The sequence below is a fragment of the Carassius auratus genome, chromosome 25 (genome assembly GCF_003368295.1).
Source record: "Carassius auratus strain Wakin chromosome 25, ASM336829v1, whole genome shotgun sequence".
NCBI lineage: Eukaryota > Metazoa > Chordata > Actinopteri > Cypriniformes > Cyprinidae > Carassius > Carassius auratus.
Window position 1 is genome coordinate 12106767 of NC_039267.1, and position 25497 is coordinate 12132263.

A 25497-nucleotide genomic window follows, 5' to 3' on the forward strand; every position below is an offset into this window, starting at 1 on the left:
AAAATAGCGCCGCCTGCAGAAACAACGTAGCATAGCCTACCGTATTTTAAAGTGACCGTTCACTCAAAAACGACAATGCTATGAACTAGTGGTGGGGTCTGTATTCTTTCAAGAGATTCGTTCATTTTCAGTTCGTTCACCAAAATGATTCGTCCAGTGACCATTTCTTCATATTACTGTACACAAATACGCAAGCAGTTGGCGAAAAAGAGTGGTTTATGTCTTAACTCAACAAATGTATTCACTTGTTACAAAAACTGATTTGGCTTTATTAAAACGTGTGCATAATCAAATTAAATAAATAATCTAAATAAGATTAGGAAAATAAGGATTTCTTGCACAATTAACATTAATTGTTTGGTCAGACAGTTCATATATGATATATTCACATTAATAAATCGAGGTTTAAACGTGGAGTTATGTTCTTCATGCTAAATATGAAAACAAGAGTAGGCTATGTGCACTGTATCTGTAACTGCTCTTTGTATCTGCTGATTGCTGATTGAGATTTAAATGCTAAATAGCCGACTGACCAGGTATACCTTTGTTCATTTTGTTCACGAACGACATAGGCTATGTACCGGTTCATTTCATTCACGAACAAGATGTACCTGTTCAGTCATTTCATTCACGAACTAGATGTACCAGTTCAGTCATTTCGTTCACGAACGAGAATGTGGTTCTCGCTCAGAATCAAACAAAACTCGTTTAGTGAAGGGCATATTCTTTACTACTTTAAAACAAATCACATGCTTCTTCGGATCTCATACTCGACGGCTATTGGCTCGAGGTTGGGAAATTCTTTGACAGGAAGAAACAATTCACAGAGCGATAGATATACATAATAAATTAGTACTGTATATCTATGCACAGAGCTACCCGGTGCACTGATTTGCGCATGCGCTGCTAATAGCGCCGTGCTGCTGTGGAGGGAGGAAGAATGCATCTTTATGTGTGTATCTTTATGCTAATAAAGATAGTTTTAAGAGTATAGGGCACATCATGGCATATACTAGAAGCAGATTTTTTTTTCAAATTACCTATACATTGTTCCATTTTGTTAAATCTGGACGAATTACACACTACAAGACATCGAAAATATTTGTTATAAATTATTTAAATAATGTAAGTTACTAAAATGTATACTATATAAAGATTATCGGCATATATTTTTTATAATAATAATTAAAAAAATAATAAAATGTCCTTCGTAGCATGGCGTTGGCATTTCAGAGCCGAGTGTTGTGAGCGCGCGGCGTAGGCGTTACGTCACTGAAGTCCTCCAGCTCTGGGAAGATGCTGGTGTGTGTCTGCAAATAATACAATCATAAAGCAATACAAAGAAAAATAGCTCGCTTCCTCTCTATCAGACATCTACTGGATAGACGGTGGTTACATATCGGATGAAACAGACCAGCCATAAAAGGTACAAATATTTTTTTTATGGGGAAAAAACCCTATTGTGGTTTATAATAGACTAAAATAGTGATGCTCGTATATGATTCGTTTATTCAATATCTACATATATTGATATTTAAATAGCGCCTCTTATTTACAGGCGCATTTGCTGGACGGCTACTAACAAAAGAGGAGGCAAATGTGTTAAGCCATGCAATGGTGGAGAAGAAGGACATTGAGGGAGGATGCTCAGGATTGTGGCTGAACGATTGCTAGGCTGAATTTTACGGAAGATTATAGGTTTAGTATATCCGCAATCTAAACTGTTCTGATAGAATTGTAGTATATGATTTTTCGCATTTGCAAGTCTTATTGACGTGGTGTGTGGGAAACGCCGACGCTTCTGGTTGGTTTGTCGGAGCTGTGTACAGCCTTCACCTAAATACGACAGCATTATTAATATCTGCTGTTTTAGAATATAAAACATCAGCTGAGTATCCCATAATAATTTTAGTTTTGCCGTTGACATTAGATGTTTGATAACCTTGGAGTGTGAGCCTGCAATATAATCCCACCTTTCCTTCGATTTACTCATTCGGTGTGTAAATGGGAGAAGCTTTATTACATTATCTAGTCTGTGAATTATTTTCGTATATGAGAGTAACGGTCTATAACACGAACCAGATTTATTTTGAGATATGTATAGTAATATTATGAGCAATAGTAGTAGACGTGGCGTGGAGGAAAAAAGCTTAACATTCCTGACTGAACATACAGCGTTTTTAATCTCTGCTGTTTGATGAAACCCTTGTTAAATATTTACTTTATTTGCTTTCTGGAATTGGTTTTGTGTGTGTGTGTGTGTGTGTGTTTTTTTTTTTTTTTTTACATTTCAAGGGCATATTTAAGCATGACAAGTCTCAATATGAACAATTAGATCTGTAAGTATACCTACTAAATCAAATTAGCATTACATAGAAATGTAGCTGTAAATGATGCACAATAGATCATAACACAATAAACGCCGACACTACATTTGAATATACAGTTGAATATACTCTACGTTCTACCATCCTGGTAGCTTTGGACAAATTACTAGTTTTCACATTCACCTTTTGTAGAGCTGAATTTATTGTTTTTAATCAAATACACTTAAAAACTCACATCTGAGATAGAGAATAGCTAAAGATATCCGACAGCTACAGGTCATTTTGGGTTTTGTATAGCTACTAAACCCATCCCTAGATAGGCCCAGAATAAGTAATTATGGAAGTATATCAAACATTAGATATAATAAATCGAAATTAAATGAATAATACCTGAAAATTTAAGTGGCTGGTGCAATTTTGCCTCAAAATGGTGTTGGCTCTCTTGTCATTTCTTATGTGATTATAGTATTATGTTGTGTGTTTTGAGGGTTTTGGTTTTTTATTTCATTACAGGCCACCATAGTTGCTCCATTTGACAGAAGGAGACAGAAGGCCAGCCTTTTCTTAACAGATCACATTCCTACTACTTGAGATGGAGATGACCTGGCCTGTTTATTAGCACATTCCTTCACAATAAATTTCCGGTGGGTTCCCTTGCTTGCACCCTGAGCCTGCCAATATGTACGGTAGTTCACGTTCTGTGAGCAAAATGGACAGTAATCACAGCGGTGGAAGAAACAACCAGGGCAACTCTGGACGCTCGCCACGGCTGCCTCGCTCACCCCGTATGAGTCACCGTCGCACCAACAGCATGGGGGGCAGCGGTGGAGGCCCGGGCGGCTCTGGAGGCAAGACGCTGTCCATGGAGAACATTCAATCTCTCAATGCTGCCTACGCCACGTCGGGACCGATGTATATGAGTGATAATGAGGTCGCAATTGGAACCTCCTCTGACCTCCCTAAAAGCGGCGTAGCAACGGGACGCTTCGGAGGAAGCATCCCTTATGGGGTCCGGGCAACGGTTACGGGCAGTACACCGGACATGGCCATGGTGCCGGCAGTGTCCACAGACTCTATGGGCTTTGGAGGAGAGATCCACGCTGCGTCAACTGTTCCACACTCCCTTCGTCAAGCAAGGGACAACACCATCATGGAGCTCCAAGCTCAGCTCAAGGAGGTGCTGAGGGAGAACGAGCTCCTTCGGAAGGAAATCGAGGTGAAGGAGAGCAAGCTCAGCTCCTCCATGAGCTCCATCAAAAGCTTCTGGAGCCCAGAGCTGAAGAAGGAACGTGCGCTGCGCAAAGACGAGGCATCCAAAATAACAGTGTGGAAGGAGCAGTACCGTGCTGTGCAAGATGAGACACAGGTGGGTACATCTGGCAGGATATGCTTGTTTTTTTATAAGTGGACATTTATTGCTGATCAGAGGGCTGTTTTGGGGTTTCAGTGGGATTTAGGATTAAAGCATGTGCTTAACGGAATCTACTTTTAGATAAGGATCTTAGATAAGTACTAAAAAGGCACTGTATATCTTTAAAAGTACTCACAAGTATAATGCATGTGTACACCAAGGAGGGCTACTCTAAATTGTTTATAATGGTATGCTTTTAAATGCTTAAAGGGTTAGTTCACCGTAAAATGGAAATTATGTAATTAATAACTCACCCCCATGTTGTTCCAAACCCGTAAGACCTCCGTTCATCTTCGGGAACACAGTTTAAGATATTTTAGATTTAGCCCGAGAGCTTTCAGTCCCTCCATTGAAGCTGTGTGCACGGTTTACTGTCCATGTCCAGAAAGGAAAGAAAAACATCTTCAAAGTAGTCCATGTGACATCAGAGGGTCAGTTAAAATTTGAAACCAGATAATGAACAAAAGATTGACTCGTTTTCATGTCAAGAACCGTTTCTGGAAGACGCGTCCGATTTGAGAACCGAGGAGCTGATGATACTGCGCATGTGTGATTCAGCGTGAAGCAAACCGACACACAGAGCGTCTGAACTGAACTGATTCTGTGCTAGTGTTATGAGCGCGGGTAAACCAAAGGCTTGAATCAAGGGCAATCATCGCCAAAGAGGTCATTACGTCGAGTGCAAAGGAACCGGTGAAGCGTTTTCTTCAACCGATTTTTTGAATCGAAATGTCCAGAAGAATCGGTTCGCAGAAAAGAACCGAACTTCCTATCACTACTGGTGATCCGAAAACCGATGCAACCGGTTCTTGCCTTGAGAACGAGTCAGTCTATTGTTCGTTATCTGGCTCGGCTCGGTGTTCATCTTCACAGCAGTTCAGTCAGTGTACTGTTTGAGTAAATGAATTACTCCGGGATATTGGTTTGTTTTAGCTCATAGGGAGTGTCAGCCACATTAAAAAAGTTAACAGCTTAAGTCATTTGTGGATTAATGCGTATTGGAGACGCGAACCGTTTCAAATGATTCAGTTTGATTTGGCGAACTGGTTCAAGAAGATCCAGTTACATCGAGTGATTAGTTCGTGAACCGGATATCATTTAACTGTTGTGTTTTGAACTCGCTCACAACAGACATGGAAGAGAAGACAATGCAGAATAAAGTCATCGTTTTTGCTATTTTTGTACCAAAATGTATTTTCGATGCTTCAAAAAATTCTAACCGACCCTCTGATGTCACATGGACTATTTGAAGATGTTTTAAATTTCTAAAACTGAAATAAAGCTTAGTTAAAACTATACAAAAAAACCTGCTAAAAATAAACAACAACAAAAAAAGAAAAAAAAATGACAAAAGCACATAATAAAATGGCTAACATTTAAATGAAAACGTAAAATCTAAAAATAAAAGCTTACACACACACAAGCTTTATTATATAGCACTGCAAATGAGGTGCATTAGTTTCAAATTGAAAAATTCTAAGACTTTTGTATAGTAAAAAAGCTAAACGTTCAATTAAATACTTTTATAAAGAACAGTAGATTACAGAGAACGTAATGTGTAATGTACAGTAAAGCATTTGGGACACAAATTATTCAACTTAGCTCATTAGAGGCTTGGCCTGGGCTTTGTTTGGAACAGACAATACTACATGCATGTGTGCAGTATGCATGTTTTTCTATGCATAGAAACCCTACATTTGTCAAAATATGAATTAAACAGACCATACTGTGTTGGGTAGTATAATATCTGTGAAATGACAAATATTTTTCACCTTTTTGATAATTATTCAATATTTAAAAACTGGAGATGACAACTTGACATTCGATCATCGACATGGATAGTTTTACATACTATTTGTTTTAATAGTTAGAGAAGTATACAGTATATACTGCACAGTATTCAGTAATCAATACAATAATATTTAATTCCGATCCTGAAATGCATGTGTCAGGTATGAACAAATCATCCAGGCCAGCTTAAACCAGCTAAAGCCTACAAACCATCTTAGGTTGATATAATCATCACATTTTCCCCGTATCAATGCATTTTCATAGATTTATAGGAGTGAGAATTGTGTGATTAAAGAACATCTTCAGATGAGAAGGAGAAGTCTACCTCCACTGTGAGGTGACGCTAATGGCCAATCCTGAAATGGACATCCTGGTCCTGCTGCGTGCGGCTCACTGCTGAGTTGACTGCCTGAATTCCTGCAAGCAACAATATGTTCAATGTGCAATACATGAGCTAATTAAGGATGAAAGTCTGTTTCCTGATATTCAGTGGTTCTTTTAAATGTACGTTGAGATACTGGGACGAGTTTTGATAGCAGTGATAGTGGCATAGTCCTCCATCTGTGCTGCGTTTAAAACACTCCCTTTATTTGAATGATTAGCTTCAAACTGTGATTCACTGCAACATGGCTGTCATGACAGATTTCCAGACGAAGGGGTGTACAGCACTAAGCTAATGACGGCTTGGTTATTCACTCTAAGCAAAATCAGCATCATCACGCTCCTCACACCGTTCGCTCGAGATTGAAATTAACACACGAATCATCAGAGAGCTCAGATTCTGAATGTGTTATTTGGTGACTCTTGGCAAGTAGTTTTGTGCCTGTTGGGCTTAATGAGACCTTACCATTAATTGTGTATATGTGTGTATGATTAAGAAAATGTATAATTACTGTTGTTACATCGCCTTTTGGCTGCCATCAGGTTTGCAGCATAGTAGTCCCATCTGAATGGATGAAAGTTTATACCGTAGCACTTTTTTTTCAGTTTCCTTGCCAAATGTACAACTGGTGTTGAGGATGTGTGTGTGATGGATTGTACATAAGCAGCTTCTTAAAGGCACAAAATGAAAATTAGGCAATTATTTATTCACTTTTGTTGTTGGAAACCAAAACGCAAAAGAACATTTTTGTAGAATTGGGCTGGTCGTTCTTTAGGAGGTCAGTAATTTGGGATTGAGACATTTAAGATGTTATTCACTTAAAGGGGGGGTGAAATGCTCGTTTTCACTCAATATCCTGTTAATCTTGAGTACCTATAGAGTAGTACTGCATCCTTCATAACTCCAAAAAGTCTTTAGTTTTATTATATTCATAAGAGAAAGATAGTCTGTACCGATTTTTCCCAGAAAAACACGACCGGCTGGAGGCGTGACGTGTGGGCGGAGCTAAAGAATCACGAGCGCAAGTAAGCTTTTGCGTTGAGAGCGTTTTGAAGCTGTGACATTACCGTGAGGAAAAAAACATCATCCCAAACAAACCATGGCTAACAGTCAGATTCAGCGTATATTTATGATCCAGAATCAGATCCAGAGGCTGAAATTTAACAAGAGCAGCATCAGCAACGACGTCTCTATGTGGTATGTACTGAAACTGTATATATTTGCTTAGCGGTTTTGGAAACTGACTAAGTTCCACTTTATGTCGTCTTTTTTTTTTTTTAGCTGTACATGTGGAAAGTGCAGTTTGATGACAACATCGCATGTTGTTTACTAGATGTGCTTACGCGCCGATAGCTAAGTTAACAACACAGAGATATTTGAAGCAGTTTTACTCACCGCCTGCGGTTCCAACACACGATCGTGACCCTTTTTCGTTGGGACTGCATTATTCTTAAGAAATAAACGATGTGCAAATCCGGCGTCAAACTGGGCCTTGTTTGTAAAACAAGCATCTTCGAAATGCAGGGAACAAACAAAAACACTTGCACAACTCCGTTGATGCTCTGTAAAAATAAACTCCATCCACTGGGGTCCTTAATGCTGTTTCTCTTTTGGTAATCTGTGCAGGGTTGTCTTGCCCTGGCAACCAAAAACACACTTTTTTGGTGACATTTCGCGACGCTGTCGCTCTGATCAGTGAACATCTGTTGTGCTCTCAGTGCTCTGCTATACGGGAGCGTGCGCTCTTCCGGCAAACGTGCCCTCAGGACCCATATAAGGAAATTCCACTCCATCTAACGACACACAGAGCCATACTCAAAAAAAACTTAATTTTTGAAACTTTGTCCATGTTTAGCATGGGAATCCAACTCTTTAACAGTGTAAAAAACTCAGTATGCATGAAATAGCATTTCACCCCCCCTTTAAATTCAACTATAGATCTCCTAGACAAATTAACGAGAGTTCGTTAGAGAAGTAGTGATGTCTTATATGTGAATGAATCATTCTTTTGAGTCAGATCTTTCAATTAATCGAACAATACAGTTCATAAAACCTTAAAAGGATAGTGCACACAACAATGAAAATAGTTTTTTTAATAAATTACTCACCCTCATGTCGTTCGAAACCCAAAAGACCTTTGTTCTTCTTCGAGAAACAAATTAAGATATTTTTGATGAAATCCGAGAGCTTTCTGACTCTGCAGAGACAACTGACTGTCAGCAACTGACACGTTGAAGGCACAGAAAGGTAGTAAGGACATCATTAAAATAGTCCATGTGACATCAGTGGTTCAACCGTAATGTTATTAACTAAAAGAATAATATTTGTGCACAAAGAAAACAAAAATAAAGACTTAATTCAACAATTCTCTTCCTTGTCAGTGTCTGTCAGGCATTCACGACACAAGTAGATACAAATGAGATGTTTACATCATAACTCTTCTCAGTACTTACTCGTATTACTGCTTCTATGAAAGATGATGCTATAGATTGAACTGTATTCACTGATGAATAAAGAAAAGCTTTCTAGGAGATGCCATTATAAATAATAGGATAACAGCTGATAAATCATGGGAAACGTCTAGGCTGTTAACCCTCCCTTATATCTGTTCTAAAAATCTACCAACAGACATTGTCACTGGATACTTCTGTTTTAGATATTTTTTTTTACATAATTGTGAGTAAATATTAAATATTACTCTCCTCTATCCATCATAGCATCTGCAGACAACCGTGCAGGCGCTGCAGGCCGAGCTGCGTATCCAGCGCGACTTGAACCAGCTTCTCCAGCCCCCCGGGGAGCCGCTGGCTTGCGAGCCCAGCGAGGAGCAGGAGAGGCAGGCTCGAGAGGTGTACTTGCTCCGCCGTACACTGGAGGAGATGGAGATTCGCCTGGAGACCCAGCGGCAGACGCTAGTTGCTCGCGATGAGTCAGTCAAAAAGCTTCTGGAGATGTTGCACAGCAAGGGACCCTCCACTAAAGCCAGTGAAGAGGATCATGAGCGCACACGTCGCCTCGCAGATGCCGAGATGCACGCACACCACCTGGAGAACCTTCTAGAACAGCGTGATAAAGAGCTAGTGGCTTTGAGAGAGGTATGTGACAGCTAGTTCAAAATCTAAATTAATAAATATGAAAATGATATAATACGCTAAAAACCGTGTTACATATGGCACAATATTCAAATAGGGTAAAATATAAGCGCTATAAATTGTGTAATAAAATACATAAATAGTGTAATATTCTTTAAAATGTAAATAGGCAAATATAGCTCAATTATATTAAAATAAATAAAAAAACAATACCAAAATCTTAATGTTTAGGTGTTTTTTTCCCATTTAAAAAATTTGTATTCCTTAAAATTACAATATTAAGATGAACATATAGAGAACATATATTCTATTTCTTAAATTATACACTATTTGTGTTTGTCTACATTCATCAAGCTCAACCTTTCAACTGTTACCGAAGTTATTGTCAGTAAAATTCTAAAATATTTTCATATATATCATACGATACAGTATTTTTGGTTTTAGAAAATGCGTGTTTTTTTTTATATTTATATAATATTTATTGCTATAACACAAATTTGAACAAATAACTTTTTTGTATTTTAATAATACAGTTTGAATAACATTTACTGAAATTACAAACCTCATATAAAATGAATAGCACACACAACAGCTCGTTCAATATTTAGTACAACTTCCTGAGGATGACAGCCAACATTTTCTGAAGGTTAAGCACCTCCTTTCACTGAACATTTGTTAAAAAAAGAAATATAAAAGGCATTTTAAAAAATGTTTAGTGCCATATAAGGTAAGTGCCATACTCAATCAACGAACTGCAGTGAATTAAAGCAGAAAGACTATTCTCTTTTCATGTTCCATTACACAACATTCAGTCACATAATGACCACAGCTATTCTCCTCAAAGTACAAAAAAGTAGGATACTTAATTGAACTAGATAGCAGGAAACTCTATTTGTACCTATAATAGAGTACAGCTCCTGCGATGTGATACAGAATTCAGCCCAAACTAAACAGCGCTGCTCTCCCTCAAGGTATGAAGATATATTTGAGAGCACTATTTCTGGCACTGGTGTGAAGGAAGTGCCAACCATGTGTCTTTAATTCCAGGAGCTGCATCGCCGCCTCGAGGGGACGCCAGAGACTACGAAAACCAAAGCTCTCCAGACTGTAATTGAGATGAAGGTAGTACTTTAGCTCTGATTTGAATTAATGTGGCTGTTTACATATGATGACAGCAACCACATTAATGCTTTGTCTATCAGTGGATTAGAAGTACTTACAAATACATGTAAAAACGGATAGTTCATTTCATGTTGACAGCATTTAAGTGAAATGTATTAGTTTAAATTGACATTAATCCAGTTAGTTGATTTTCAAAGTGCTTTTTTACCCACTTAGGTAGGAATTAAGTATATCTTTATATTTAATTTCATAATGACAAATATGGTTAGAGTGAAATATTGTTCTAGTGTACTGGCAAATTTCTATCAAAACTTGTATATTGTGTGTTTTAATATATTTGTAATTAGACTACACATTTTTAATGGCAAAGTTAAAAATGAAGATTTAATATTTAAACTAAAATAAAAATATATTAACTTTAAATGTAAAATCAGATTACATTACAGTTAAGATTATAATCATGTACTTCACATATGTACTCATAATAAAGTATGTATCAAAATAAGTGTAAAATATTATTAAAACATAATGATTTAAAATGTACTTTAAAACTTCAAAATGACATAATAGCAAAAATGGCACAACAGAAAAGCAGCATTAAGTTGGATGTTCAGATTCAGCACATTGGTATTGATTAACTTAATAGACACCAATGATGTCTTGTCATCGTCCTATTTTTTTGCATCTCTCAGGATTCTCAGATCAGTTCTCTAGAGCGGGGCCTCAGAGATCTGGAGGACCAGGTCATGATGCTCCGCTCCAGTAGCATGGTTAGCTGTGAGGAACGGCAGGAAGAGGCCAAGCAGATGGAGGTCTACCGCAACCACACCAAGTTCATGAAGAACAAGGTACTGCTCAGCCTGCTTTAGAACAACACATCCAGATTAGTCTTGCTTATGAATAACTAACCTTGAATAATTCTGTTATTTAGATGGACCAAGTTAAGCAAGACCTTTCCAGGAAGGACACCCAGCTCCTTGGATTACAGACCAAGCTGGAGACCCTGACTAACCAGTTCTCTGACAGCAAACAGCATATTGAAGTGCTTAAAGAGTCTCTGACTGCCAAAGAACAACGTGCTGCTATTCTACAGACAGAGGTAGTAGATCAGGCCAGTGATTGGTCTTCACCCATCACACCAGCAGATTCTCTGAGCATGGTATACAACCCTTTGTGCAGGTGGATGCTCTGAGGTTGCGTCTGGAGGAGAAGGAGACCATGCTAAACAAAAAGAGTAAGCAAATCCAAGAAATGTCTGAAGAAAAGAGCACACTCAACGGGGAAATCCATGATCTGAAGGACATGCTGGATGTCAAGGAGCGTAAAGTCAACGTACTTCAGAAAAAAGTGAGGACTGGATTTCACCAAATATATACTTTTTTTTTTTATTGTACTTTTCATAACAGGAAACTGTTTCTTTTCATAACAGGAAACTGCTTAAAACAAAATGTTCTCTAATACACATGTCAGAAATTAGTCAACAATCCACTATTATTAAAAATACACAGTCATGCATTAAATAATACATAAAAAAATGCAACTACAATAACCTAATGAGTAATTAATACTGTTAAACTAAACAGAACAATGATCAATTTTTTTTTATAAATAAAATAATGATACAAATAATAAATCAAACTCTAATAAAATACGGAAAAATAAAAATGATAAAAATACAGTAATAATAATATAACATACAATATCACTACTACTAATAGTATTAATGTTCCTACTACTTTATTACTGCTAGTAATGATAATAGTCATAATGAAACTTAAATAAAGAACTTAAAGAAAAATAAAGAAAAAACTTACCCAGCTTATTCATTTAAATGTTCCCTTTATTGTTCCCTATAAACTTTAAGCATGAACCAAGAACAAAACTGTTGAAGAAGATTCACTACTTTAAAAGTTTGGATGTTTATAAAAATGCCAGTTCACATCAGTCTTACATCAGCTCCTGTGTCTCAGATTGAAAACCTGCAGGAGCAGCTGAGGGATAAAGAGAAGCAGATGAGCAGCCTTAGAGAGAGGGTGAAGTCCCTACAGACAGACACGTCTAATACAGACACGGCCCTCACTACACTGGAGGACTCACTGGCCGAGAAGGTGAGGATCACCTCTAGAGGACGCAAGAACACACCACCAGACTACAGGACAAATCACTGGTGCTCTTCCAAATGGCATCATCATGGGCGTAGACTGGAGTCGAAACATCTGCGTTTAGTTATAAACATTTCATGCTCCTTGTATATGCTTTCTTTCTGGCACCGTGTTAATGTGTCCCCTTGTAAACAGGAACGTATTATTGAGCGCCTGAAGGAGCAACGTGACCGCGAGGAGCGAGAGAAGGCAGAGGAGCTGGACAGCAGTAAAAAAGAGCTGAGGGAGTTAAAGGAGAAAGTCAGCATGCTGCAGGGAGACCTGTCAGACCGAGAGGTTAGAGATCACCAAACACTCCTGAAAGATGAGTGGAAACCATTAAAAACACATAACAAGAAAAACATGCAGCTATGTGTGCAAAACACACTACATAAAACACTGTATTTTTGTCTTTTGATTGGTAATGACATTATATAAAAATAAATAAATAAATAAAAATAAAAAAGAACAATTTACTATAACTATATCAAAACTGAACAGAGAATATATATGGTTAATTTTTTATACCCCATTGGCAAATAGTTTTTTTGCATAAATCTAACAGGTTTATGCTTAAAATAATTAAAATTCTTGTGGAATTTTAGTAAATCCTAAAATATTATATTCCCTATAATATATTTATATTTTATATGTTTAATATTAAGGATATATATATATATATATATATATATATATATATATATATATATATATATATATATATATATATATATATATACATATAATATTAAACATATATAAAATTCCGATATTTTCACGATAGTCTTATCACAATTTCTCATTTCAAGTTCATTTATGTTGGAGGGTTAAGTTAATTTATAGTTTTTATTACTTTTACTTTATTCAATATGTTGGCTTTTTTAGATTTGTATATTTTAGTTAAATGTTTAGTAATTTTGTTATGTGCTTTTTTGTTTTACTATTAATATATATACCATATATATATTTTTTTGTTATGTTTCATTTCCATTAGTAATTTTTTTAATGCTTCAAATTAAACATATCTATTAGCTGCCAAGGTAACAATTCTCATTTAGTTGAAGTTTTTCATCTTATATTTCAATATTTCAGTTGACAAAAATGTTTTTGATAGTTAACAGTTAACAGTATTAACCCTGCTAAGTTAAGGTTATTTAAAAACTTTTACTGGAACACAATAAAAAAATACTGATTAAGAAAATGATTTGACTTTTATTACAAAAAGAAGGTCTTGATGTCTCAGATATGAGGAAAAAATACTTCGGAGTCATTACTCACATAAGATAGTCAGCTTCAAAACATAATTTTAGGCAGATATCATATGTCAGCGGTTCTCAGTTCTAGTCCTCGCGACACCCTGCTCTGCATATTTTGTATGTCTCTCTTTGTTAACACACCTGATTCAGATAATCATGAACTATGTTCCCATTGACGTGGTCCCTACACAGTGTTCATTGCTCCCTACTCCCTGAGCGACGTACCCAATAATGCTATTGAGCTAGCCGGACACTATACCGGATGCTAATGCCAAGCTTGCTTTGAGCGAACTTCATGCAGCCATTAGTAAACAACAGACTGCTCACCCGGAGGTTGCTTTTATTGTCGCGCATGATTTTAATCACTGCAAATTATAGACAATGCTCCCTAAATTCCACCAGCATGTTTCCTGCCACATCAGAGGAGACAAAACTTTGGATCATGTTTACAAAAACATTGATGGAACTTATATCGCGACCCCCCTCCTCCACCTCGGACAGTCTTATCACCTTTCTTTGTTTCTCACCCCTATATATTCACCCCTCATCAACCTTGTGAAGCCATCAGTGTGGACCATCAAAGTGTGGCCAACTGGAGCAGACTCTTTACTTCACGACATATTTCAATACACTGACTGGAGTATGTTTGCTTCTCAGGCTGCCTGTGACTCTCACACGGACATTGATATCTATACTTCCTCCATACTGAATTACATCAACACCACCATTGACAGTGTCACAACAGAAAAACTGATAACAACATACCCTAATCAGAAGCCATGGATGAACAAGGAGATGCGACTTCTGCTGAAAGCCCGCAACACTGCCTTCAGATCAGATGACGCTCAGGCCTACAGCAAATTCAGGGCTAACCTCAAAAGGGGCATAAAAAAGGGCAAGTATTGATACAAGCTGAAGACAGAGGAACACTTTTCCAACTCTGACCCCCGACACATGTGGCACGGCACACAGATCATCAGTGACTACAACTCAAGCATCTCCATTCCAACGGTCACAGACTTTTTTGCTCGCTTCAACAGCGACAGCAAGGAGGAGGCCACCAAAATCACACCCTCATCAGACCACCAACCCCTTAAACTCACCTCCACAGATGTCCACACAGCATTGAGTCGGATCAACGCATGCATGGCAGCTGGCCCGGATGGCATTCCTGGACGTGTGCTTAGGGCATGTGCAGAGCAGCTTGCAGGGGTCTTCACAGACATTTTCAACCTGTCCCTCACCCAAGCAACTGTGCCAACATGTTTTAAGTCCACATCCATTGTGCCAGTCCTGAAACACTCCTCCCCAATGTGCCTGAATGACTATCGCCCCGTAGCACTCACACTCAACATTATGAAGTGATTTGAGCGACTGATCCTAGTACGCCTAAAACACTACCTCCCGCCCACACTGGACCTACACTAATTTGCGTATCATAGAAATAGGAGAACAGAGGATGCAGTATGCACAGTGATGCACTTTGCACTTGCACACCTGCATATGTTAGGATGTTGTTTGTTGACTTCAGTTCAACATTTAACACCGTCATTCCCTCCAAACTGACCAAAAAACTTGGAGACATGGACATTAACACCTCCCTCTGCAACTGGATTATGGACTTTCTGACCAACAGACCTCAGCATGTTAGGTCAAGCCACACCTGCTCCACCACCATCACACTCAACACCGGCGTACCACAGGGCTGTGTGCTGAGCCCATTCCTTTACTCTGTCTACACCCACATCTGTTGAAGTTTACTTCACTTCAGAACATTAATTCACGGATGTCTGCTTCGCAACGTCTTCACACACAGACAAGTGTGACATCATATACCTCTGTAAATAAATACTATTTAAAAACACGTCTCGCACACTTTAAACTGAAATCATGGTGGAATATCTTCAGATGTCCACTTCTCAGGGCACTTACATTCGAATAGAACAAATGTCTGGAGCGATAAGAGAGACATACAAAATGTATGGAGGCACGAGGACTGGAATCGCTGTCCTGTGTGACAGGTTTGTTGAGTGCCTGTCTAAACAGATAAACCATGATGCCGTGATCTTCTAAAGGTACATGTATGCTGTAAGTGTTTCATGGCTCTATACCCAGGACCTTAATGCTGAGTTTGGTTTCAGACTTCTCTGCTGGACCTCAAAGAGCATGCGTCGTCGCTGGCCTCATCTGGCCTGAAGAAAGACTCCAAACTGAAAAGCATAGAGATCGCCCTTGAGCAGAGGAGGGAGGAATGCATTAAACTTGAGAACCAACTAAAGAAGGTGAGTGATAGCGTATTTATTCAAATGATTGGAACCTTATAGAATTCCAACCAGCAATGTACCATGATTTCTAAAAACTGCAAAGGCTTTAGAAATTCATTGGTCAAAAAATATGGGAACCCATTGCATAGTATAAGTATGCAAACTGGGAAGTAGCTTTTACAAACTACAAATGGTAGTGTACAAATTACTGTATATATGTGAGTTTGTGTATATTTGTGGGTGTATTTTTATCACTTTATATGATCTATTAGGTCCACAGTGCCGCAGTCAATGCACAGGCCAACGCAGAGATATCTGAAAGGATTTCTTCACTGGAAGCTGATGTGGCCAGACACCGAGAAGACTCCGCCAAAGCCCAAGCTGAAGTTGATCGTCTATTGGACATCCTGCGTCAGATGGAGAATGAGAAAAACGACAAAGACAGAAAAATCAGTGAGCTGGAGAGGTCAGTCTGTTTCACTAATTGGCTTGATTTGGTGTCCCCTCTTTTTTTTAAATTATGTTTCACGTTGGTGAAGCAGTAAAAACAAGTTACATCTTAACACTTTTTTGCTGCCATGTTTAAGCATCGCCATCAAAACGTTTTCAGTGTCTGCGTTTGACGAGGTTGATGTTTTGACTGGTCTTCTTTCCCTCCCCTTTGAATTTTGCATTAAAGCACTGATCACATGTTTTTTTTTTCTCACGCTGAGTGGCCTTTGAACTTCTGCTTTTTGTCTCTCTTTTTCACTTTTTCACCTGGAAATGTGTATCTTAGTGTGACTTCCAGGTTAGTAAATACATGTGTACTTCTACACACATAAAAAGAGCCCTCAAGAACTAGAACAAAACCGATTTAAGACCCCATGAAATCAAAGTTTTATAGATTTACACAAGTGTATACTTAAATTCCCAAAGACCTAAAAGTTGAAAAGACAAAAATAACTTTTGAAAGACATGCATTTAAAATGTACAGTCTTTCTCTTCCAGAAAAACTGGTCAGAAATAATAATGACAATGACAATAATGACTAATTTTTTTCTGGGGATGCGCCAATATAAAAATTCTGGCCAATAATGATTTTTATCTTATGACCATTTTACACTATTTTTTTTTTTTCAAATTTCAAATTAAATTTGAATTAAATTAAAAATAAAACACACAAATGGTTTTTTTTTAAATAATTTTAAATGCTACATGTAAATGTAGGCATCTTAACAATGTAATGTACAATATGATAAACTGCAGTTCATTTTGAGATTTGGTAATTGGAAAATTATTATTGTTTCATAAAAATTAACTTTAAATTAGTTATAGATGACAGCAAAAATTGTTTAAATATAAAAATAGGGATAATGAGCATGAAAAGAATATATAAATGAATTATAATATTAGAAACGTAAATGATTTTATAATACAATAAAATTAAATATCTTTAAAAGTCTTTTTAACCAATATTATTGTGCATCTATTTTGTCTTATCACAAACTCTCTAGAATAAGATTGTCCCACCCTTAATCCCACTTGACACTGTCTTGAAAGTTCATGGATGACATATTTTATTTAACAATTAACAAAATAGTTCTATAAACACAAAAACAAGCCCTTCGTTCCGTCCCTTGGAAAACTGCTTTCGTCAGGCAATTTCATGGGGTTTTAAGTGAAAAGAAAGCAAGGGAATGCATTTTTTTTCCTTTGTATAATCCCTGTTTTAGCTTTATAAATAGCACAAGGATTTATTATTTATGTGATCAGGCTTAGTGATATTTATTAAACAATAATAAAACCAGCCCTTTTTCCAGCTATTAAATAGTCCCCTCCACCCCAAATCTCTGAAACTCTTTATTTTACTGTTAAACCCCAGAGAGTTGCTCTCACAAGCACTTCATGTTAATGTTTCAGGCAAATGAAAGAGCAGAGTAAGAAGTCCTCTAGCAAACACAAGGAGACGTCAGGGAAGGGCAGAAATGTCAATGATGGCCCACAGCAGGTGAGACGTACTAAGCTTTGTTATAAGCTCCTCTGTTTTGACAGATCACTGTATATTTAAACATTATTAAACTGTGATGGTGTGCATATGATGAGCTGAGCCCCGTCTACCTCAGGAGTCCCTGCGGCAGAAGGCAGAGCGCATCGAGGAGCTGGAGGAGGCTCTCAGAGAGAGCGTCCAAATCACTGCTGAGAGGGAGATGGTGCTGGCGCAGGAGGAGGCCGCACGAAACCACCAGGAGAAACAGGTCAATACTACAAGACTTACTACTTCTGAATCGACTAGTGGCTATTCGATGCATCTCCAAAAACTATGATATGCCACCCTAATGTTCTTGACACAAGATGCTCAAAATAACAGAGTTGTTATGCAGCTGTCAAAGACATCTGTCTCTATGTTTCTGTGGCTATAGTAAAAGTACACTAAATAGAAAACTAAAAAAAAAAACTACAAAAGCCATGGGGTCTTCAAATATTGTTGTGGACTATGGGAGGGCATTGTAGTCAAAGCACCAACACTAAAAATATCAAGACTAGAAAAACTAAAAAGTGGTAAGGTATCAGAGTAAGTTAGTCAAGCTGGTTTTTGGAACATGGTAGTCAGTTTCTTGTTGGTCCAACTTGAACGAGATGTTCAACAATGTTGAACTCTGCCACTCTAGCTGATGGACAATCTAGATCAGCTTGGACCAGCTAGAAACCATTTAAAATGTTTAGAATTATGGCACCCGTAGTAAGCAATAACAGTAATAACAGACAAAGCAATAGTGACCACGTAATAAAAACAGTTACTCACACTTGGATCCAATATAGCTGGCACAGCATTGTATTTTAGTTTCAATGTTTCTGAAAATCCTACGCGAATTATGCCTTGTTTGTAAACAAATCTGCTGTAAAATGAAGTAAACAAAGGTCTAATTCCTTATTGACGTGGTCTGGCACTTCATTAAAAATAAAATTCATCAAATTCCTCTTTTGTCATTTTCCCACTGTGTGCAAATCGGTGGGCGGGGCTAAAGAGGCAGTGATGTACAAGCAGGCATTGATCTTCTTCTGCAGAGGGCGGAGTTTAGCAACACTATTACATCATAGAGTGACTCATTACACAACCTGTCATTTTGGCAGACTGGCTTCAGTTCAAGCTGTTTTAAAACTAACGAGATTGTTATAAGATTAACTTATGAAAACATAAGTTTTGAGTACTGAAACGTACAGGATGTTTTTATAGCACAATGACCTTTTATATATCAAAAGATCAAGGGAAATTTGATTTCTCAGTTCATGACGCCTTTAAAGCTGCGGTCGGTAACTTTTGACGCTCTAGCCGTTAATAAACAGAACTGCTTGCGTCTTGCGGAAGAACATTGTAGCCAGAACTACTTCTCTCTGTTTATGTCTGTGAAGAATCACAAAGGTACTGGGTTACTCCTCCGCGGTACCCCCGAAGCAATCTAAAATAGTCCGAATATAAACACTTATTATAGGTGCACCCTAGTGATTCAGGACAAGCTAAAAACACGGTTTGGAAAATGGATTCATGGTGTACTCGCTTATTATATACATTTTTCTACATTTTGAATACAAACAAAGTTATGGACGCAGCTCTGATTGGTTGTTTCTTACCGGGAGCGATGGTATTCCTGCAAATGGCAATAGGACCACTGGGAGGAGCCAGAGGAGCTTGATTTTTTCACAGTCAGGACTGTCAGGACATAATGACAGGTTTAACAAATATGTAAAAAATATATTTTTACAAAAGTTACCTACTGCAGCTTTAATGCTTTTTGCAAAAAACACTTTACAGATAACTGATCATGATGTGTTAGTTAAGGTGCAGTCACGTAAGTTAACATTTAGCCAGTAAAAAAAAGGTCCATTGTCCATACACTAGTATAAAGGTTCTTTACTGGAATCTATAACATCCATAGAATCTTTTAATTGCAAAAAAGGTGGAAAAAGGTTCTTTAGATACTTAAAATGTTCCTCACACTAAGACAAAAAAATGGTTAATTTAAGAACTATTCAAGAAGGGTTCTGTGGCAAACCCAAAATGATTCTTCTGTCTCTGCCAAAACCCACTTTTGAAACCTTAATTTTTAGTAATGAATCACAGGTAATTCACTTTTTCTTCGCAAAAATTCCCAGAACAGCGATAAATGCGATAAACACATTTAGTCACTTTGTGAAGTACAGAATAAACAGTAATGAATAAACATTCTGTTTATGTCGTAAAAAGATGGAAGAGCTACTGGGAGCAATGGAGAAAGTGAAGCTGGAGCTCGAGTCCATGAAGGCCAAGATGTCGTCCACCCAGCAGTCTCTGGCTGAGAAAGAAGCTCATCTGACCACACTGAGGGCTGAGAGGAGGCGACACCTGGAGGAGGTGCTGGAGATGAAGTACGTTATGAACTTTCTTTGTACGTTATCATAACAGTGCTTGCAAAGAAACCGAAAACTCAATGGAGAATGAGTTTGCACTTTGACTTTATGGGAAATTCAAAAAATACGTATTTCGCGTAGACTGCAGGCTATGTTCCATATGTAGGTTGCACATTCAAAACAGATTGTTTTAAATGATTTCATCCTGTTTTATACATTAATAAATCAAGACAGTCGCTAAATTACCAACTTCGCATTGGCCTTCAAAGCAGCATGAAAATGGTTCAGATTCAGATTTTAAATTATATACAGAAACGGGCAACATAATACAAGAACTCTTCCATCCTGTTATAATGAATGAAGCTGTCTTTGCTAGTTTCATAGTTTCATGCATCTGCATGCAGCATGAGCTCGTTGACTGTCCATATGCAGATTTCCTCCATTATAATCAATAAAGCTGCCGACGATGCAGCATAAATCTCTTATTTACAGCATATTTTCACTTGCAATGTATATATAGGATGTTAGACCATCTACATTGAAAATTAGTAGTCTGATACAGTGTAATTTGACCTACAATATTGGTAAATTAGTTCATAAACTTTTATTATTTATTAATTAATTGAACACATGCAGTCTAGTGCCTTAGAGTCATGCGTAAACATAGGAACAGCAACAAACAGATAGCAAAGATTTAAAATATAATTATTATAAAATAGATTATAAAATATATATTTTGTTATGTGTTATACAATGAACTTTATCAGATCTAAATAAATAGCTTTTCCAGATGACATATTTAAATCATTAAATAACCATCGTTCACATGAGAGCTCATTCTGAGGTCACTTTAGCAAGCTGTAGTGTTGATATAAATCAGTTAAAAGAGAGTAAACAGGGATAAACATCATGACAGAAAAATAGGCTGTAAAACTTTAACTTGGTATATTTTTTCGTGCCATGTATTTGTCTAGATAATAAATGCCGAGGATGATTCATTCTGCACGTGGCTCGTTCTGTTTGCTATTTCTGTCTGCACACTTCAGCCCTGCTCCTGGGAATCTGTAGAAAAATCGGGAATAAGCAAGCTATTTCAGTCTTTCTGAGACAATTATGCACAATCATTTTGACAAAATCCATTCTCCCTCGAGATGTTTTGTACTTGTGAAAGCAAACATCCTTTAACCTGCTCCGTCGAGTGTTGTAAGACTCCTGGTCATCGTCAATGAGGTCAATTGCTTTGAAGAGATTTCCACAGTACTCCAGTAAAGTGCTGTTTGACATCGAGCTTAGACTGCTAATCATTTCAACCAGAGTTATTATGGTTTTAAAGATGTTGTTTTATTTTTGAATTTTAGTTCTTAATATGAATTTCAATTGTGGACAATTACTACTACTAAAATACATTTTGACATTGGCCTTGGACTTTTAATCATTTAAACAAAGGTTATTATAGTTTAGATCATTCAGTTTTTTTATTTATTTGAAATATTATTATTAAAACTAAGTATTATTATTATATAGATTTTTTAAAATTTAGTTACCAAAAAGGATTTTGATACATAACTTGATTTCAACAATTGTAACTCACAGACAGGAGGCTCTGCTGGCAGCCATAAGTGAGAAAGATGCTAACATAGCTTTGCTGGAGCTGTCTTCATCCAAAAAAAAGAAGACACAAGAGGAAGTGGCCCAGCTGCGGAAAGAGAAGGACCGTTTGGTGCAGCAGCTCAAACAGCAGGTACGGACTGCGTCATGTGGCTCCGACCGAGTGTATCTGTCTGTCCTCAAGGTCAAGTTGTTTGTTTGCTTTAAATTTTTTGTTGCTGGAGAACTTAAAAAGCCCAGACAAAATACATCTTTGTTTTGACTGGTGGGTTTCTGAATGCAAACAATGTCTATTGATGTGCTTTTAATTGATCTCTTCTCAAACCCCACCCCACCCCGTTCATCCGTTTCTGCTCCCCAATCTCTCCTTACATCTGTGCCTCCTCTTTTTTCCTAGACACAGAACCGTATGAAGCTCATGGCGGATAATTACGACGACGGCTACTTGAAAACACCACCTGACCAGACCAACCACAAACCTCCAAAATCACCCGATCAGGTCACGATCCGGTCCTACAAACATCCGCAAACAGTTAAAGGGACAGTCCACCCCAAAATGGAAATCCTGTTGTTATTATCTACTCACTCTCACGATGTCCCAAAGCCATAAATAACATGAGGAAATAATGACAGCATGTACATTTTTGGGTGAACTCTTCCTTTATAATTGCTAAGGCCACCAGCTTTTTTTTATTTAGTGGAAATTCAGTATGGCTGAATATGAAATAATTGTACCATTGCTGTATTTTGCTTATCACATATACATGAAAGCTTAATCTTAGCAGCAAGCCAAAGAAAGACAAATTGGAGGTGTGGTCAGTTTCATTTCATCCCTTGTTAATAAAATATTCATACTAGAAACTGAGTTGGAAACGGATGCTCGGTCGTCCTTTTCCATTGCAGTCGCGTCGTCGTAATTGAAATGAAGCTGCCCTCATCTCCAACGCAGACGCCATCATTTCCTTTTACTGCCTTCATATTGATCATAACTTCTCAACCCTATGGATTTCTATTATTCATGACTGTAGAAATCGCCCCTAAGTGCAGATCCAGGATCAGTTTCCTTTAACCATTATAATACAGCATTTCAGCTGATCTTGTGTCTGTGCTTACGGGTCGCTTCAACCTGGATAAATACGCATACTAACCTGATCTTTTTTCCCATGCTGCACTTGGCTAAAACCCTGCCATCTCTTAACCAATAGGATGATGAGGAGGGCATTTGGGCATAGCCTCACTGGCAGCCATTTTGTTTTAGAAGGGTGAGCATTTCTTTGATGGACATGTAAAAGCCAACCTCAGCTGCCCTGTTCCTCTCCATGTGACATCAAACCCTGCCTGTCCCGCTGTGCCTGTTTGAGATTATTGGCTATGTCACCGCAGTGCAAACAAGCTTTCCATTGGGATGTTTTATGAACAAAGAACTTGTCATATTTCAAAGGCCATTTGTTTAGATATGAAATCTACACACATATAACTCATGTAGAACTGCACTGCTATGAAATAGTCTACAATCTCATTTCTCCTGGTTTTGTTTTTCCACCTTTTGAAGCCTGTTAGCTTTTTGTATGTTACATAATCCCAGATGGTGCATTAAGACTGTGTTTCCCACACTCACTCTCACCAGATTCAAATCCTTTTCTACAGCAACAAGATCATTTTTAAACATGTTGATAAACAATTTCTTATTTGCAGGTTTACAAAATCATAACATTTTCCAATAACTTAGTTACATCACTTTCCATTACATTACATGTATAATATAGCTAATAGACAGAATACAAATAATATACAAAATATGTGAATTGTTTATAAAAATGTGAGGTTTGAGGCCACACTGAGAATCTGAGATTCGAAATCTAATTAAATCTTGAAAAAAAGAAAGTTTAAGCATTTGTTATATAGAACATCCTAAATATTAAAAATTCTGAAATCATAGACTCCAGTATTCAAATGTGTGGGTTATTTCTTTGTTGAAAGCACATGTACTGTAAAATAAAGTGAAACCAATATTTATATTTCATATAAATTTGGTCCCTTCTATTCACCCAAAAAATCACCAAATACTGATTTCAACATTGATAATTTCTTGAGCAGCAAATCAGCATCTTAGAATGAATTCTGAAGGATCATGTGACACTGAAGCCTGAAAGAAAATTCAGCTTTGCATCACAAAAAGAAATTAAATTTTTAAAATAGATTCACATAGAAAGCACCTATTTTTAATTATATTAATATTTCACAATATTACTAAATGCATTAATGCAGCATTGGTGACTTCTTGCAAATGCATTGACACATCTTTCTGACATCAAACTTTGGTCTTGTATATTAAAATTAAATTATGATAGTAAAAAATGCTAATCAGAGATACTCATTTTGATTTTATTTCCTGACCAATAACCCATGCATGTCAACCCATCTCTAACCATTTTTTTTATTAATAAAAAAAAAAGACTTCCAAACCCAAAATTCAGCCATTATTATTAAATATATCCATTTGAGTTAGTCTAGCTAAAGGTAATTACTAAAATCTCATTAATGTTTATCAGTATTTAACTAAACCAATGTTTACTGGAAGCTAAGCATGACACAGAATGAGAAAATATTTTTTTATTTTTTTTTCTGTGTGTTGTTGTCTCTGTGTACTGGAAGCTTATGTCACTAAAACAAATTCCTTGTATGCGTAAGCATACTTGGCAATAAAGCTCTTTCTGATTCTGATTCTGATATATTAAAGGGGCCATATGAGGCTTTTTTTAAAGATCATTATTTTGTGTATTTGGTGTAACAGAATATGTTGACATGCTTTAATGTTCAAAAAGCACATTATTTTTCAAATACTGTACACTATTGTAGGTCCTCTATGCCTCGCCTCTCTTAAACGCGTATTTTTTTACAAAGTCCCTCCTTCGGACAAGCACAGTCTGCTCTGATTGGCCAACTGACCCAGTGCATTGTGATTGGCCAAACACCACAAGCACTCGTCAGAAATTAAATTCTTAAAATCTGTCACAATAATATAGTAAAATGTAATGACTTTTCACTGTTTTGGGTAGTGTCTTGTCTCGTCACGTCTGAAAAGCATGTGTTTGCATGCCAATACATCTCGTGTCTTTTAAAAGCATCCTGCTGATCGAGATGATATCAACCCCAGCAAGCTAAAGTTTGCAAATGCATGTCTGTTTCCCATAATCCTCTGCGTGTGGTAGTAACAGTGTGTGTGCTCTGTAGAAAAGATCTGGGCGGAAAGCAACAGTGCACAGGAGCTCTACACCGGCCACCTGATTATCCCGTACAACCACAACAAACCCCTTTCCTTACACAATCAACTCAGCCCACATCTCATCACACCAGTTCCCCAGGACCCACCACCACTGACCTCACACACACTCACAGGTAACACTTACATGTTTGTGCATGTCAAAGCTTTTCTTTCAAAGAATTTTCTAGGTGTGTATAAGCAAACCTTCAACTTTTATGTTATGGCTTCCAATTACTGAAACTCAAAAACCAACAATAAAAACAATAATGATTTAATTTACATTTAGTCATAGTTTGACTAACAATATAAGCAATCAAAACCAACAAGAGAGCAATAATAAGTGCTGTAAAAAGTCTCAGTTAGGGTTTTTAAAAATAAATAAAAAGAAAACAAGTAGCAAGAATAAAATAGAAAGTGGTAAGAATTCTTTTAAAAATAAAAGTCAAAAGAATAGGGAAACAACTAATATT

The 25497-nt window shown here is 37.2% G+C and overlaps 1 protein-coding gene across 3 annotated transcripts; it reads left to right on the forward strand.

Moving 5' to 3' along the window:
- The first annotated feature begins 3006 nt into the window (after nt 1–3006).
- On the forward strand, nt 3007–25050 carry erc1a (ELKS/RAB6-interacting/CAST family member 1a). 3 transcript variants are annotated; one of them, XM_026202654.1, is made up of 17 exons: nt 3007–3693; nt 8629–9006; nt 10051–10125; nt 10818–10973; nt 11057–11224; nt 11305–11472; nt 12096–12233; nt 12423–12563; nt 15664–15804; nt 16059–16252; nt 16565–16576; nt 17689–17776; nt 17892–18023; nt 20012–20172; nt 21748–21895; nt 22160–22261; nt 24997–25050. In XM_026202654.1, the coding sequence occupies exons 1-17, from the start codon at nt 3007–3009 to the stop codon at nt 25048–25050; spliced, it is 2943 nt and encodes a 980-aa protein (XP_026058439.1). The 3 variants fall into 3 exon arrangements, with proteins under 3 accessions (XP_026058439.1, XP_026058440.1, XP_026058441.1); XM_026202655.1 differs by lacking the exon at nt 24997–25050 and adding an exon at nt 22968–23024; XM_026202656.1 differs by lacking the exons at nt 16565–16576; nt 24997–25050 and adding an exon at nt 22968–23024.
- The last annotated feature ends 447 nt before the right edge of the window (nt 25051–25497 follow it).